Source organism: Pezoporus wallicus, unplaced genomic scaffold (assembly GCF_028554395.1).
Source record: "Pezoporus wallicus isolate ANWC-B61680 ecotype Strahan unplaced genomic scaffold, APGP_CSIRO_Pwel_v1 contig_8057, whole genome shotgun sequence".
NCBI lineage: Eukaryota > Metazoa > Chordata > Aves > Psittaciformes > Psittacidae > Pezoporus > Pezoporus wallicus.
In genome coordinates this window covers 500,937-518,335 of record NW_026637044.1, presented here as the reverse complement: position 1 = coordinate 518,335, position 17,399 = coordinate 500,937, and the positions used below count along the sequence as shown (strand labels likewise).

The window sequence follows — 17,399 nt, the reverse complement described above, 5'->3', positions numbered from 1 at the left end:
CAGTCTGTGATTCTGTGGATGGACACTTCAGGTTCATCAGAACATGAAGGTCAGGAAAACACCTGTAGATTTCCATCAAGATTTTTCTAGATTTAGAATACTGCAGTTCCCATGAACAACTCAGACTGTAAGAGCAGTCCATATTGCAGCAGGTTTCTCAAAAAACACTCGGTATTGCTAAGCACAAATTTGCTTCCCAGTAACATCACCAAATACTCAGTCTTCAGCACTCTGGAAGCTTGGCATGGCCAACCATAGAAGCCAACTGATTCAGTCTAACAAAATCAGTTAAAACATCTGACAGCAGATGGATGGATTAGTCTGCTTTAATCAGCCTTGGACAAGAGCAGTTACTATTGTGCAGAGCCTGTTATTACAGAGCCTTGAATAAACAGAGGTCACGTTTGTGGCACCACGTTCTCAAAGCCTTAGCACGTTTGGAGGCAGTGAACCGTGGTGCTCAATGTGTAAGGCTGAACTGCTTTCAACCTAACAGGCTGGCAGAAGGAGCGCAGGAAACTCCTAGGAGCAGACAAGCACAAGCTTGTAGCATTTGCTTCCAGCGTTGGTCAGTGCACTTTGTCCCTCATGCATGGACGTTTGACTGCCAGGAGTTCTCCTGTGCAGGTAACTGTCCTCAGATACAGACAAATGAGCAAAAATCAGTGAACTGACCATACTTTAGGATGCTACAAAGGTACAGTTCCAACAATCTGCCTATACGCACAGTACCTTGAACCTGAGACTTGCCTGTGCTCCAGCTGAGTGGTGGGCTGGTCATTGTGGGGTTAGGAAACGTGAGATTCACAGGAATTCACACAGAGTAATTGCTGTGTTCCCAGCGGGGAAGAAATAATTCCTGCACATTCATCCCATAATACATCATGAAAGAGCCCAAAGTGTTTTATGTAAGACAGGAGCTGCTACGGAACTGAAGGCTAAAAAGACCCTAGTATCTGCTCTGAAGAACTGGAGGGGAGTTACTTTATCCTTCCATAGCAAACCTATGTTCAGAGAGCCCCAAAGCCCTCTGTAAACAGATGAAGGTTTGGGCATTCTCCATTGATGAAACCACTAGGAATTACTAAAGCAGCTAGCTGCCTAGAAATACTCCCTGAGAGCAACAACCCCCTTCAATTATTTCAGTCAGAGTCCAGGACTATATTTAAGTGACATGTAATAGCTACAGACAAATAGTGAAGAAATGGTATTTTTTTTTTACCTGGTTTATGCTTGATATTTGCTTTAGAGCCACACTTTGAGGACACTTTGGAAAGGTCAACTTTCTTGTTCTGGATCTGCACCTACAGAGAAAACAAAAAGAAACAACTCAACACAGAGAAGCATTTCCCAGGAATCGGGAAGCCAAAGGGCCATCTCAAACACCAGGTCACGCTTAGTGAACCTTTTCTACTGCATTATTGACTTCTCAGCCCCTGTGCCAAACACTACAGTCAGCTTTAGCATTATTTAAAGGCCTGTACCAGCCAGAAGTGCTTAATGTGAGCTAACAGAAATTAAGACCGGATAAAACTCACAGATAGACAGTAACTAGAAATGGCAGCCCTGAGTTCATGGCACATTCATGGAACATAAAAGCACTTGGGCCAAAAAAGCCGATCTCATTGCCATGTCCCCCAGACTGTTTCTTCCCAGCACTGGCTCTGCTCCTGAAGACACAGACCATTGCCAGGGTCCAGTCACCAGGATGGATGTCATCTTCCAGTTCACTCAGCCATGCTCTTCCTGTAGGGCCAGAGACATGCCACCAATTCCAACTTTTACTCCCCATCACCTTTAACATGCAGATGACCCATGTCCCATTGTCAGGCTGCTCACAGCCTCCTCACAGCGGTCTTTCCTCCTTGATGAGAACAGGACCCAGGAAGGAGCATCATGCCCAGATGGAACGAGCCACTCAAAGAAACTCTCAAAGACAGAACACCAGAAGCAGGGAAAGCTATTCCCCAGTATTATTACCTTTAACCTCATTCTACCAGTGACTCGATACTGGCATGCAAAGCCTTCAATTAGCAAAAAACAAACAATGTACAGTGATGCAGAAATCATGAGTCTCATGAAATCGTGAGACACGACTCAGTAAATGACCTTCTGCTAAGTCAATGAGCCAAATATTCTACTGTGGTGTTTGTGGACATCAGTTTGAACTTGGGGAGGAGAGGTGTCTTCTCTGTGGCAAGACAAAGGTGGAGTCAAAATGTCACAGATTTGATGTCTTTTTTGCCCCCCCCCAAAATCCATCTCTGACACCTGGACCACATGTGTTGTACAGAGCCACATTTCTGACACCTTTAACATTCCTCCTGCAGCTCCAGGTGGATGAAAAACTCCTCTATTCCACAGTGAACTTCTTGCTGACTACCTGGAGAGCTTTCATTTCATACAAACATAGGATAATTACACCTGAAGGAACTTCCAGTCATCTGTTCTACCTTGCTGACCTTGTAACTTCCATGGGAAAGAGCTGGAGGGGTTTGGTAGTAATGTTAAGAGGTTCACCTCTCCCAGTGATGCCAGCAACCACCAGCTGGCACCTCTGCGCATAGAAAGTTCTGCTACAGATCATCTTGCAGAGAAAATGAAAACCTTTCTTTCTGAATGTGACAAGAATTCATTCACTTACCCGCTACTCTAAAAGCTCATTGAGAATTACCATGATAATTTGCAATACATCTTTCACAGGAAGCATGAATCCTCTGAGTACTTATGAAGATGGATGAGTCAAACCCCTGATGTCTTGTTTGCTCAGAATCAGTAGAACAGCACAGTTCAGCCTCCTGCTGTTCCATGTTCGTGTACCCTGACTCAGTGACACCAAACACTCCAAAAGGTGAGATCACAGCTACAAAATCTGATTTTCTTGGGGCTGCTAGTAAAGTGACTACAGCTTTTATAATAAGTATTTGTTTACTTAGAACTGGAATAAAACTAAATTTATTTCACAGAATGCATTTTAATACAACAATGTTTGCTATCAGCTAGGGCAGACATACCCACTTTTGACTCCTCAGGATTTCACCTGGAGATCCAAACAATTATACCTAAATGCAAGTGTATTTCTTGTAAGACTGCTAACATTAGTTGTTTTGGGTTTAAAAGCTTGGGCTTGCATTTGTAGAGCCAAATATTCAGACTCTGGTGCCAGAAATAAACTTTAGGTCTGAAAGCTTGATACAGAGGCTCAGATGGGAAGCGTGATCCTCATCTCCCTCTAGATTTTCTGTCTCTGACCATTTCCCAACCCATCTAAGCAGGTCAAGCAAAAGGGCAGAGAAACACATGTATGTTCCAAATCACCTTTTTGTATCTTCAACAACATATATGTTACCTGTGCTTTGTAAAATCTACCTCTTTACATTTGCTTTCTTTAAAAAGAGAGGGGGAAAATACTAAAACAAAAAGCTTTTACCCAGGAAACCTAACAATATGTCAAGATATTTCTGGGAAATATTAATGTGAGTAGGAACAGTATCTACTGCTTTTGAACAAGTCCTGTTGGGTATCTTGAAGGGGAGAAGAAATTACCTCTGTGGATATTAGGCAAAATGGGTACCCAAACAGAGTGTACCACCTAGGAAACCATTTCACTGTGGTAGGATGTCCATCGCTACTATCAGAAAGACCCTGAAGCTGAATCATAATTTGCTACTAACCACAGCTCTTGTCCACAGGACTCCTAAAATCTTTAACTGAAGCCACAGACTAGAACAATGGATTTTTCCAGATATCCCCATCAGCAGTGTATTTCAGGAATTAAACACTGCGAAGTATTCCATCAGAAGTGATCCCTGTAATTATCTGAACACGAAAACATCTTGAAAGAAGACACTAATGTTATGGTGCCCCAAAGGGAGCAAGCAGATAAAAAAATGAAGAAAGTGCTTTTATAGGAAGCCAGACTGGTCACTGTGTCTTGTCTCCTCACACTGGTGCTGCCTGTTCTGGGCTTGGGGGCGTTGGAAGACTGAGAAATTCTGAAGCCGTTTTGGGGGCATTTGGAACTAAGAAATAATAAGCACTTTATTCCCAAAGCAAAAAGCTTATGTAGTTGAGCAAAGAGAAAAACTACAGTGATAAAAGGAGGGTGTGGAAGAAGAGAAAATGAAAGCAGGCACACTTGTCCCCTAGAGTTGGGAATGTCCCCGGGGCAGGACAGTAAAGAGGAAAGGATGGGTTTGGTGATTCACTGGAAGGAAGAATAGTTCACATGTGTAGTTCATCAAGCAAGAAAACATCCCCACATTGAAATCACATCTTTGTTGTGAAAAAAAAAAAAAAAAAAAGAAAAATATGCTTGACTTGTTGTCCACTAAAAGGCTATAAAAGGTAAGAGTGGCAAAATTAAAGCTGCTTGTAAAATACAGCTCCTTTGACTGCATGAGCAGTGAGGTTACAACAGCTGTTAACAGCAGAGCCAAAAGGACTTCTGCCACAAACCACATATTATGTACAAACAGTCTGTGTTCCAAACCTGGGTGACAAACCCAGATGGAATCTGCAGTAGGAACAGAAAGATACATAGCTAAAAAAATATTATGAGGGCACCTGATTGATGTGATGGTCTCACCATCAGTTTATCTTTCTATGGCACAGAGAATTCTCCTGCATGAGCATTTCTATGGGAAGGTCTATACACACGTGTATGCATTCCTGTAAGTGTTGGCTAAGTCATGGAAACACCAAATAAGATGGCAAATCCCACCACTGTAAGAATCCACAAACTGGAAGGAAAGGAGGGTATCAGGGATACATGCTCAGCAACTCTCAATGGGAAGTTAAGATTAGTTAAATGAACACTTCATGTGTGACTTCAACATCTGTCTTTTACCACCTTGGAAACCAGCCTGCAGGGAATGAGTTTGGCAAGAACCCAGAGCTGGTTGCCTCTTGCAAAGATTTATGGAAGATTTGGTCATGTAAACGTTCAGCCAGCTAGACAAATACACAAATATTTCATAAGGCAAGTGGCAGTTTGCAGCACAGGCAGGTTCTACCTAGCTTTTGTATCCGTTGAACCAGACATCAAACAGAACACACTAAGTCAAAACAGCGTCTGGCCCCAGAAATTGAGTATTTGCAGGCAGTTTCATTGATGCTGGCTCTCAGTCACTGGGCACACAGAAAGCCACACCGGTAATAGAGTTCAGTTTTGGTCCCCGCTATACAACAAAGATACAGACAGACTGGAGAGGGTCCAGAGAAGAGCCACAAAGATCCAAGGACTAGAAAACTATGCGAGCAAAGGCTGAGAGAACTGGGCTTGTTCAGCCTACAGAAAAAGCAGGTAAGGGGAGACCCTATCACCATGTCCCAGTATTTAAAGGGTAGATACAAAGATAACAGAGACTCACTCCCTTTTTACAAGGAGTTTCACAGAAAAGAGGAGCGATGGGCACAAGTTACTCGCAGGGAGATTCGTACCAGACACTAGAGGAAAATGCTTCACAATGAGAACAATCAGCTGGAATAATCTGCCCAGGGAAGTGGTGGATTCCTCAGTGTTGGATACTGTTAAGATTTGGCTGGACAGGGTGTTGGGCCATTCAGTCTGGATCATGCTTTGCCGAGAAAGATTCCACCAGATGATCTTTTGAGGTCCTTCCGACCTGTATTTTCATGATTCTATGAGATGCAATAGCTGAACCTGACTCCACAGGAACTTGGCATTTTTAAACATCAATGGAAGAAGCTTTCTTGGGCTTAAGTACTTCACTGTCTTTTTGAAACCATCCAATCTTTGTACTTCTGCAGACTACCCCCAGTACAAACAGCCTAGCATAGATTTGTTAAGGTAGTACAGATTTGCTCACAAGGAAACAAGCCTGCCAAACTATGTCATCTTTTCAAAAGCTATAGTGTATCTACGTATTTAACCGGGTTGGTTTTTCTAGACACTGTCAAAATATAATACCCGTAACCAAGTACAGAGACATTACACCATTGGCCTTCTATTTTAAAAAGCACAACCCTGCTGCCAGAGATACAGTAGCCTTTAGATTTAGAAGTTAACTGCAGCTCAAAAATTAAACCCCTGAGTCTTCTCCTCCTTTTTTCCCCAAAGTGTCCCTTCTTGTAAAACACGAAGTGAAATCAATCTGACTCAGGCCCTATTAGCCAGTGAAGAGTAACAGGCACTTCTAGGCCACAGTGGATTTCATCTGAAAAACCAGACATCTGAAACAGGTCAGAGGACTGATGAGGTGCCTCCATTGACTGCAGAGGGAACCCACAGCAAGCTAACTCCTGGGGTCAATGGTGTGCACGTCCTACATTTGGTGATGAATAAATAACACATAAAACACGAGATACAGGTCAGGTGTATGCGTAGCACAAAGAAACAAAACACACACATTCACCCTAGCATCCCATCGGGAAAAAATAAAGAATTCTCCAGCCTACATTAATTCCAGAAGCCCTGAAACTCTGCTACACCTTTCTGACTGAAACAAGAGCGTTCTTAAGACTGACATAAAAAAACATAGTACAAGAGAAGGAGTTAGTAGAAAGACAACTTGCCCAGAGCCCATACTTACATTCCCACCTCCAGGGACATGCTTAATATTGTCCTTGGAACCACACTTGGACTGAACATGGCTGTAGTTCGCTTTTTTGGAGACTATCTGGACCTGGAATGTTACAGAATGGAAAACAACACAAGGGAAGAGGACTGGTTAGAGTTGTCATATGGCAGGCTGGAGTGGATGCTCTAACATGGTGGATAAACAAAGAGTTGTGTTAAACTCAATCCAACTTTAGTATTAGGTGTGAAAGCAACTGAGAAGGAGAGTGAGGAAAAACAAGTGAACGAAACAAGAGGCTGCACAGACAGTGTTAGTGCGAGAGCTTAAGCGCTTCTGTGAAGACCGCTTCTTCATATGATCTGTGGGTTAGCATCTCCAGGTAGGAGCCTGCCTGCCAGAAGGGCTGGGGCTGTCTCTGTCCCCTGCAAAGCTTCTCAGGAGCGCTCTGGTGAGACCTTTCTCAGAGGAGGGAAAGCCAGCTCAGCTACCTCCTTCCTCTATGGCTCCACCTCCAACAACACTATGAACTGCTCTGAGCCTGCACCTTCACTTGCCTGGACTGGCTCCAGTCTTGGGTAATGTCTTTCAAACCCCCTGGGCGGCAGATGAGAAACTACTCTTCTGATGAAAGTTGTCAAACCTTCACTTAAATTTTATCAGATGAATCTTACGTTAATTGCTTCTCCTTTAAATCAAAATTATTCTGTTTCAAAGTACAAAAGGAGTATACTAAGTGAGCTTTTACCCACAAAGGTAGCAACTGAGTTAGAGTAAGAGGCCCATGTTTACAAAGGTTAGTTACAACACATGTTTAGTCTGGGCGTTATTTAACACAGCACAGAACGTGGTAGAAGCTGTATCCTACTTTTAAAAAGAGGTGATAAATTTGAAGCACAAAAGGAATCACCAGAACATTCTCACTTCAGCAGGTTTCAAAAAGCTCCTTAGCCAGTTCAGAAACACTGGATTCAGTGCAACAGCAGCTCTGAAAATGTACTCATGCAGTGGAAGTAGACAGTGGTTTCCTGACTTCTCTAGAGGTACAAGTTCCATCCATTCATCAACAGGCTCTGCCTGATAATATCTGAATTAAACGAGCACTGCAGGCACTCCCTCCTCATTCCTCATTCTCTCATGCTGAAATACCATGTCACACCAGCTTCAGAGTAACCCATCAGATGGTGGCCACCTAATGCATGGAGTTAAGGAGTCTTGATACAACTGGTTTGGAAATATTGCAGGAAAAATACTAAGCCTTTGTTAGTCTGCAATCGTAGAACAGGCACTGTTGAACTAAAGCTCGCTCTTCCTAGTTATAAACTAGTGCTGTGTATGAAGAACTGGTCAGAAAGGAAAGCTCTGACTCAAAATTCTTCCCTGTGAGGGTGGTGAGGCTCTGGCACAGGTTGCCCAGAGAAGCTGCAGCTGCCCCGAGAAGCTGCAGCTGCCCCATCCCTGACAGTGTTCAGGGCCAGGCTGGATGGGGCTTGGAGCAACCTGGTCTGGTGGAAGGTGTCCCTGCCCATGGTAAGGGGTTGGAACTGGATGGGCTTTAAGGTCCCTTCCAACCCAATCCATTCTGATTCTATGATTCTACAAAAGTTAAGCCTATCTGTCTAAAAGTGAGAATGGAGGACACTGCTCTGAAAACATTTACACACAGCAGGCATGGAAAAGATACCTCTGACAGTGATCTCTGAATGTGTTTAACTGAGAACATTGTAGAGTTTACAAGAAAAAACTGGAAGAGTGTCTGTGCAAGGAACAGTGACACTGACAGAAGAAAGCAGAAGAGTTGAAGAGAAGGGAAAGTGACTCAAAATGGAAATGTTGTCCTTCATCTTCCACAGAGAAAAGTCTGAAATAAACTCACTTTCCCATTGGGCTGTTTTGGGGCACCCTCTTTTGATACGGTTGTTTTAGTAGTAGCCATTTTAGAGACCACATTGGGTTCAGACTTTCGTGCAGCAGCGGCTGATTCTGGCCTTTTCTCTATTTTCCCCTAGATGGAGACAAATGGATGATTTCAACCAGCAAAAGCAAAACTGTGGGCAGGAGAGTACAGGAACACAAGCTATCCAGATAAACTTAGTGGAGCAGATGACCCAGGAGAACTTCTCACATGCTGTAATTCTCAGGCAAAGTATAATCCTGTGCCCAGGAGCAATAAAACTAAGGGGGTGGAAGGGAGGCAACATCACTCAGACACAGATTGAAACAGGCACCAGGGGTCACAAAGCAATAATTAAGCTCTCCATTTCTCAAAAAGCTTGTCGATGCCCTTCCTTGGCATCTCATTTCCCCAATAGTCACACTGGCAAGTCTTCAAGTGACCCCAGTCCATTATATTCTGCCAAAAAATTACAACAAATCCTTTAGTAACCCAACAGCAGCGCAGGACAACTCCTTCACAGGGAGGATGTTGTACAGATCTGAGAGGCAAACACACACCACTGGCTGATGTTCTTTGCCTTTGAGGTCTGAGAGCTCAGCTGGATACAGATACACTGTGCTTTCTTTTCTGATTTCACACCCCCACACTGATTTGACTCGGGCATTGAGATCAATTTCTGATACAGTTTTTAACTAATCAAATGCCAGTGGACCTACTAATCCAGCTAAGCAGAAAACTGAATGAAAACATCCAGGGTTTAGAAAAATTCAGCAACTACCTGAGAACATCCATTCTTCTACTCATCTAGATCCATATAAGTGCAGCAGAACCTGCATTTCTTGGGGGGTGGGGGGGTGGGGTTTGTGTCAGTATAAATTCTGTATTTCACTAGCCTACCAGCAAAAGAACAGGAAACAAAAAAACCCTAGCACTTCTATGACATTTTCAGCTTCTAAAACCATCTCTGCATAAATAGGACTACAAAAAGTACCATTTTCTTAAAAGTACAATTGTTGGGATTTAACAATTCCATTAAAACACTTAGAAAATAAAGTGTAGTACAATTAAATGTAAAAATAAATTCCCTTGAGCTGCCACAATAACCCTGTAAGCTAAGAAGCTCTGCAATCCTCAGAGCCACTGGCACAATTTGAAATAACAGAACAATCTTCTCTATTCTTTTTGAGCAGATGGCAGTAGGCTTTCTTAACTTCTGTTTGCTTTCAAGCTACACTATACAGTACAAGAAAGGGTCTCCCTCCTGCTTTTCAGCAGACTTTTTTGTCATTTATAGAAACTCCATTTTGAAGAGTGGAAGTTTCTGTCCTCTAAATGCCTAGGCTCTGAGGACTGTACTATGATACTCTTTAACTCCAAAGAATAAATCCATGCTATATTGATGCTGTCTGTGACATATACCACCACAGCCCAAGGATGCCCTTGACTTTAATGTGCCTGAGAGGAGATTAAGGCTCCCAGCATGAGCCATACTCTCTTGGCATGAGACTGAAGTTATTCATTATCACAGACCTGCAGCACAGATAAGTGGGCAAATCTGTTCCACTCCGTGGAAATTAAAGCCCTCTGACTACGGGCAAGCTGCTAACATATTTGGTCAGGCAAAAATGAGTGTATCTGTTATACAATATCCAATAAAGGTTTTATGATTATGCGTATCCACAAAATAATTTAAACCCTCAGAAGAGAGATACTGGTATATCCCTAAACCTTTACCATTTACATGGTAGATATTCACAGTGAAAGTGTAATGTAAGACCCTTACTGACTGAGAGCCTCAAGTACAATGTGCATGCTTCTCCCTATAGATCATTCAACACCACCCTCTTCTTTTCCTGCAGCCACCAGAGGTTATCCAAAAAGCCACATAGAGAGACCCATTCATTTCAGCTTTAGGCCTGACAAATTGAACAGCTCCCCTGCTCTTAGACCTGGAAAAGGTGCTGTGGAACTTGCTCCTGAATCCAGATTTCCTGCATTAATCCACCTTGTGTACCATTCAGCAGATTCAAATCCTCTGTTCAGGCAAGGTTTTGGAATATAGACAAGATTTTGAGCTATCAATACCAACTAGTTCCTATGTCAGGAAGTACAACAGAAAAACAGAACCACAGAATTCTGAATTCCTGTACGTATGCCAATAAACACCATGAAGGCTCTTAATTAAAGCAGATTCCTTCTGTACGCTACTATCACTGCTTTGTTAATGCCTTGTGCATAAACCAAGAACCCAAAGAGGAGCTCTGCAGAGCATAAATGAGAAAAGCAGTGAGGACACAGCCACCAAAATTAGCAAAGAGCACCCCTAATGCTTAAGAGCTACTGTTCCAACGCACATGTTGTTACCAAGTTTGAAGAAACTCACCTTTCCTCCACCAGGCTGATGCTTAATGTTATCTGTTGATCCAATTTTGGAACGTACATTTTTCAGATCTGGAGCAGAAGCACTGCTGGTCGGGCGAGGTGGCTTGGAAACGCTGCTGGGTTTAGCTGGAACCTTAGCAGTTGTTTTTTTAGCATCTGCTGTTGTGGTAGAGGGTGTGGTGGGTTTGGTTGCAGCAGGCTTGGGTTTGGGACGACTGGTGGCTACTCCAGGTAAAGTAGGTGCACTGGCGGAGGTGGTAGAAGTGGTGGTGCTGCTTTTTACTGCATTTCCAGTAGCACTCTTAGGGCGGCTCAAGTCTGCTGCAATGATCACAGCCATAGTTGGAGGGAAAGGGGAAAAAGATAGGTCAGAGGCCGTTTATACAAACTTCCTCAGAGTCCTAAAGATAGGACCAACACAGCCCATAACAGGAGGATTTGATTTAGATGGGAACTGAATAGTTAGTTACCTGATGGTGACTTTGCAGTGGTCTTCTTGGCATCTGCAGGCTTTGCCTCAGTCTTGATGGCTGCCCAACACAAAACATACTTGTCAGTATTTCAAAGTGGAAGCCATTCTGCACAGATGAGACGCCTGGGGTCACACAGCTTCCCCTGAGGTTAGGGTCTCTCTGCAGCTCCTCACAGACCAATGGTCCTCTCTACTCACAGGCCCCATTTCAAACATAATGCTTGGAAGAAAGAATTAACTGCTTTCTTCAAACACCTGGCTGAGGTCCTCCTTGTAACAGCAAATCCCACTCATGCTTTCCAGTAAAAAAGATCTATTTATCTAAAGAGTCATCACTCAGTGATGCCACACACCTGGGGTATGGCTTGCGCTTCACAGAATCCTAGGATCCCTGGTTGGAAGGGACCTCAAGGATGATCTAGTCCAACCTTTCTTGACAAAACATGACCCAAGACTAGATGGCCCAACATCCTGCCCAGCCAAACAATAAAAGGGGATTTTTTAAATAATAATTTCTTTAAAATATTTTTTTCAGAATAACTTACTGAATCAGACAGCAGTAAGACTATTTTAATCTCACTGCACTTCAATTTCTTTAAAAAAAACAACCAAACAAGAAAAAAACCAAACAAACAACAAACCAACCCCCAAAACACAGCTCCTTTCTTTACCAAATAGCAAAAGCAGAACCCCAGTTGTCCTTCTATAACCTTGGTCCCATTGCTAGATCGGTTCTAACCCATGCCAATTTTTCTTGCACAGAAGTTACTGCACATATTTTGGTCCCTATTATAATTGTATAAGACCAAAAATCAATCACTAAACTGAATTACGCCTTTGGGCAAACTGCAATGATCATGACCTGATTACATTTCACATAGGTAGAGGACAGTGCAAACCAGAAACACATCTGTATTTCTCAGAGCAGAAGAAAACTATACACAGAATTGATCAAGACAAAAAACACACACTGAAAAATGTAACTAGAACCTTATTTTAAGGAGTTCTTTGATAATTAAGTTGTAGCTTTTTACTATTAGTAATGAGCAACTCTGGCTAAAATCTGTTTCACTTCAGTAGCCAAAGAAACGCAACGTTAAAAGCAAACAATAAATGGAAAAATCTGAGTTACAAATTATGAAACCCCCTGTCTTCTAATACTTAATTTTCATTAACAGTCTTAGATTTTTAGATAAATCCAAGTAGCTGTCAGGGTACTTTACGGAATACCAATATAGAATAGAGCAAGCGAAAGAGGCAGATACCTACAGGCCAAGTTAGCATGGATCACTCCATTCTGACTTTGCTAAAAGCATTCAATTAAACACCACAGATAAGATACTAGCTAATGAGATGAAACACATTTGGATAATTTAATAAGGCCTGGAGGATAGATATATAATTAATACCAAACACTTCAAAAAAGGTCCTGTCAAACCAACCTAATCTCATTCCTTGAGACCACAGTTTTAATAGGGAAAACTGTATGGCTGGAACAGACTTTGTTTTATGTAAAGGCAAGAGGACTAATACGTTACTTTAATATAGAGATGTCATTGCTACTCGTGTCAGTGCGGTGCCAAATACTGGAACATTTTTGTCTGTGTTATTAGCATGTGAGGTTGAAAACCTGGAGAATGATAAAGCTACTGGGAAAATGGTTAAAGACTGATCTTCTGATCTGAAAGACAGAGAGTTCGTCCTGTATAAACATAAAAGTAATTTTCACAAGGAGAGAAGGAAACTAAAAAGAAATATTTTAATTAAACAATAATAATAAAAAAAAAAAATCAAGCCTTACATAGTCCATGACACTCATTCATTAGAGAATGACTGACATATAATACCTAAAAAAGTGAAACCATATTATTTCAAAACAAATCACTATACACGTATTTTTGAATAGTGAGAATGACTAAACATTTGAGCACACCATGACAAAGCGAGTATCTTTTGACACATGAAAAGCAAGAGCAGATGGCCTTCTGAGATCCCATCTTTAGCCAGAAACATAAAATCTGGCTTAATGCAGTGTCACGAGAAACTGTGCTCTGAAGAGATCCAGGTCTCCACCACTTCCATCTATGCATCTAGCTGAAGCTGCGTATGTTCCACCTAAACTGAACTGTGTTTGGCTCATTGCGATTCCCCTTTAGACACCCCAACACTTCACCCTCTGTCACACCACTGCTTTCTCCTCATCCAAAATAAGGCTCCCTTCTTTTACCATTCATGACTCCTCTGTGTTTCCAGATTCAGACAAAGCAGCTTTAGCTCCTGACAGAGTTTCTCCAGCTGACCTCATCTCTCCCTCGCCCACCCAGTTCTCACTGTACTTTGGCAACATCCCACCACCCTTGCTGGTGCAGAAGCCTCTTCATCTGTACATCTTGCCGCTTGGAACACCCTTCCTGCCTCTCTGCATCATTGACTCCATCTCTTTTCAAATGTCATCAGAAAATGTGTCTTTGTTTGCGCCTCAATTTTGGAAGGAAAATTAACCAAACTCATTAAAACATATTAAGCATTCTGGGCTACAGTTTGCCTAAAAGGCCACACAATGTATTTTACAAGGATGTCCCCAGGATCAGTGAAGATCCATGGCTTTTGGAAGGTGCAACACTTCCTCCAAACTCGATTAATTATATCTTCCCCTAGAGCACAACGTATGGAATGTACATCTAGCCTGATATATTCCAACATAGTTAAAACGTTACTATTCTTTTGGGAAAGATGGATTATGAATTCATGCTTTGGGACTCATAGAACAAAACAGCAATACATATTACTAGTTTCACATGTTTATTGGCAAATTTTGCCAATGAGGTCTAGTCATTGGAAAAGACTTGAGATTATTTAACTATATTTTAATCTGACATTAAATCTCTCAAGCTCCAGTGAAAACTACATTTTCAAGATGCTAATATGCTGCTGACGTTTCACACTGACTGTGTTAAACTCATGGGAAGTTCTCTCTTTTGGGGTGGGACACAGTTTTCTGATAAAGCTGATGGTGATTTCAGCTCCAAATTCTTTGTGCACTAGTAAAAAGCCTTCACTTCTGTTTAAACTTATTTGTTCTTCAGATGCACTAGCTTGAGTACTTCAAGTTCTCTTCTGCAGATTTGCTTTCCCCAAGTTTTAAATTGGTTTTAGTGCCTATTCTAACTGTTACTATGGCAAAATTTAGAGGTAATAGCGTCCTTTTTCTTTAATCAATCCCATTCAGTAATTGTATTAACCCTGAATCATACAGAGCTGGTCCAAGTTGTCCTTGAAGATCACTCAGATTTGTTTTTGAAGAAGGAGGCCCTGAAGAGGCAAAAAATATCTGACCTATGGTCTCTGTGCCTTTGCACAGGATCTTGTCGTGTGTTGTATTAAAAGGATTGATGTTTCAGCTATCACTGAGTTTCAGGTCAACTCCTGACTGACAGGTAGGCCGGGCTATGCCTCTCAGAAGTACTGGTTAACAGGAGCTATGGCTTCTCAAAAATAGCTACATGTCAAGGTTGGGTTTTTTTTTCCTTCTTTTTTCTCCTTTTGAACTGAAGATCACAAGCTTGTTTACCAGAGACTAATTTTAATAAACTGACAAGGCCATAGGATGACCCAAACACAGGAAAAAGCAGTCAGCACCCTGGAATATGTGAGAAAGACATCACAGAGTGAACTAATGGTGCTACTCAAACAGAAACCTGCAGCTGGTTAGAAAGAAAGATCCCTCGAAGAAAAACCAAGACAATACTTACATGTTGGCCTCTTCGGTGGAGAAGTAGCAGTATTTTTCATAGCAGCAGTTGCAGCAACTGGTGATGCTGCCGGTGTCTTAGGAGCAACAGGGCTGCTCCTAACAGTAGTTTTAGAAGTGGCAGCTGTCGGAGGCTTTGAAAGTGAGGTCCGCTTATCTGTGGTCTTCGCATCTGCAGCCTGAAAACAAACAGGCTACATTAAAGGCAGTATTTCACTGACAGTACCTTCAAAGTGTTTGCCAACAAAAAGCCTGAAATAAATTGAAATTGTTTAAATTCTTAAATGCATAAGCTAGATGCTGCTGGAACAGTATAATGCAGACTAAAAAATATAATTAAGGCATGCAGAAGTGACTATATTCAATGCAGGTCATAGAGCACAAACCCTGCTGAGTGTCAGAATTCCCGTAATTTCAGAATTAACGTCTGGAGGCCATTTACAGATGTGAACAAGGTTCTGTTTTCAGAACAAAATGGAAAAGATCAGTCCACTAGCAATACTTTTGAGAGAGATTTCTTTCGTTCATGAGTAGAAATGCTTCCTAAGCGAAGGAGGCATTCACTAAAACACTATGAGCTTACGAATTAAGTGTCTGTGGCTCATTCGTCAGTTGGAAAACTCTTTCATGTCTGTCCCTGGAAAGTCACCTGTTTGTAAACTGACTGATCTCTGGAGTATTAAAATACTGAGTTAATGTACAAAACCAAATGAGATGAGATTTTGACCTCATCAAAAAGGGATTCAAAATCCTGCAAAAACTTAAAATCAAAGACACTGGTTCACAGAAAAAAAAGGGCAGATTTATGCCTGTGCTGTCATACTCTTTTTGTTATTTTCATTTATTTAGTTTTAAAAGACACTCAAAAGCAGTTATTTAAGCTTTAATGTCTAGCAGAAATGCTAGAGCATGTAAACATCAACTGAAAGCTTCTGAAACATTTTCACATTCCCTTTCAATCTGAATTCTTTTTCTTTACAATATCACATGTTAATGTGGGGAATATTCAAGGGACATTTCCTGCTCTGAATATTACATGTTAAAGAGTAAACTTCATTAGCTTTAAGATGAAACACTAAGAACTGTTCACAAATCTGCTCTTATTGGAGAATTACAAATCTCCAATATTTCCTAAGCACGTAAGTGTATTATCAGTTATCTTTGTACAGTTTTTATAATGACCAGACATCATAAAGAGACAATAAGTGGGAAATACTGAAATGTTCAAACTGATTCCCCCCCTCCATAATACAGAAGCTCTCCATTCAGTTTTCCCATGCTCTTGTCTGGATTTAAGAGTTATCTTATCTTTGTAGTGTATCTGTATTTAAAAAACCCTCCTCTTTTAGTAATGGGTAGAAATCACAAAATCAGAGTAGACTGGGTTGGAAGGGACCTTAAAGCTCAATTAAATGCTTGGGACCCTATGCCATAAGTGGGTTAGTGGAAGCTGATACTAATAACAGTGAGGCTTTCATAACACTGTGAATCACATTCCTGATCTTATCCTCCAATGATCAGCACTCCAATTATGTTTTGACTCTTTGGTAAGACAGCTGGTAATTTAACATGTAAATAAGTTCTCGGAGCTCCCACACAAAAGCAAGTAGTTTCTTACCTTTGGTTTAGTCTCTTTTGGAGCTAGGGTGGAGGGACGTGTAGTGCTGGTGGCTGGGCGTTTAGTAGTAGAGGCTGAAGTAGGACCTGCAGTAGGGCTTGTGGGTTTTTTGTTTAGGCCAGGTGTGGCAGAGGGTGGCCGCTTGGGGCTGGTAGCGGACAGGGGCCTGGCTTTCGTTGCTGCAGGCTTTGTAGATGACGTGGATATGGCAGGCTTTGTGTTTTATCAAAAAGCAAAATCCAGTATAAAGACAAACAAAAAATACAACAAAAAATAGCTCATTGTAAACCAAAACACTGAGCTGCAAGAACATAAAAAAGAAATTTTAAATGAAATAACAACAAAAAAAAGTTTAGCTTTCTGTTTTCTGAGTGTAACAAAGACCAAATGAAGCAGCAGAAGAGGCTGCCTTCAGGGCCCAAGGAGGTTTTGCCATTCAATTCAAAGCGAACAGGATTTATTTCAGCAACATCTAAAGCAACAGAAGGAATCACTGGTAAAGCTGGGATTAGTAATCGGTTGTTCTGGCATCTAGTCCTACGTGCAATACACAGGACACTGCTTTCCAATTACATGCACACAGGGATTGCAAGCTCTAAATCCTCATCTGATCAACTCTAGTGGTCAAACATCCGCTGCCTTTGAGGGGACCCAGAACCCTTTCCCCCTACCAGCGCTCTAAGAATCTGGAATTAGATTTTGCTGAATGCTGCAAGCAGGTATTACTCATGTTTCATAAA

The 17,399-nt window shown here is 41.7% G+C and overlaps 1 protein-coding gene across 1 annotated transcript in view; it reads right to left on the bottom strand.

Moving 5' to 3' along the window:
- Positions 1 to 17,399, bottom strand: part of LOC130595811 (microtubule-associated protein 4-like) — a 38,334-nt gene that overhangs the window by 4,067 nt on the left and 16,868 nt on the right. The window contains exons 3-9 of the mRNA XM_057402835.1: positions 16,660 to 16,872; positions 15,043 to 15,220; positions 11,289 to 11,348; positions 10,820 to 11,139; positions 8,416 to 8,544; positions 6,555 to 6,647; positions 1,223 to 1,304 (exon numbers count right to left, since the gene is read on the bottom strand). Coding sequence (XP_057258818.1) covers positions 1,223 to 1,304; positions 6,555 to 6,647; positions 8,416 to 8,544; positions 10,820 to 11,139; positions 11,289 to 11,348; positions 15,043 to 15,220; positions 16,660 to 16,872 — 1,075 coding nt within the window. The remainder of the gene's footprint in view (positions 1 to 1,222; positions 1,305 to 6,554; positions 6,648 to 8,415; positions 8,545 to 10,819; positions 11,140 to 11,288; positions 11,349 to 15,042; positions 15,221 to 16,659; positions 16,873 to 17,399) is intronic.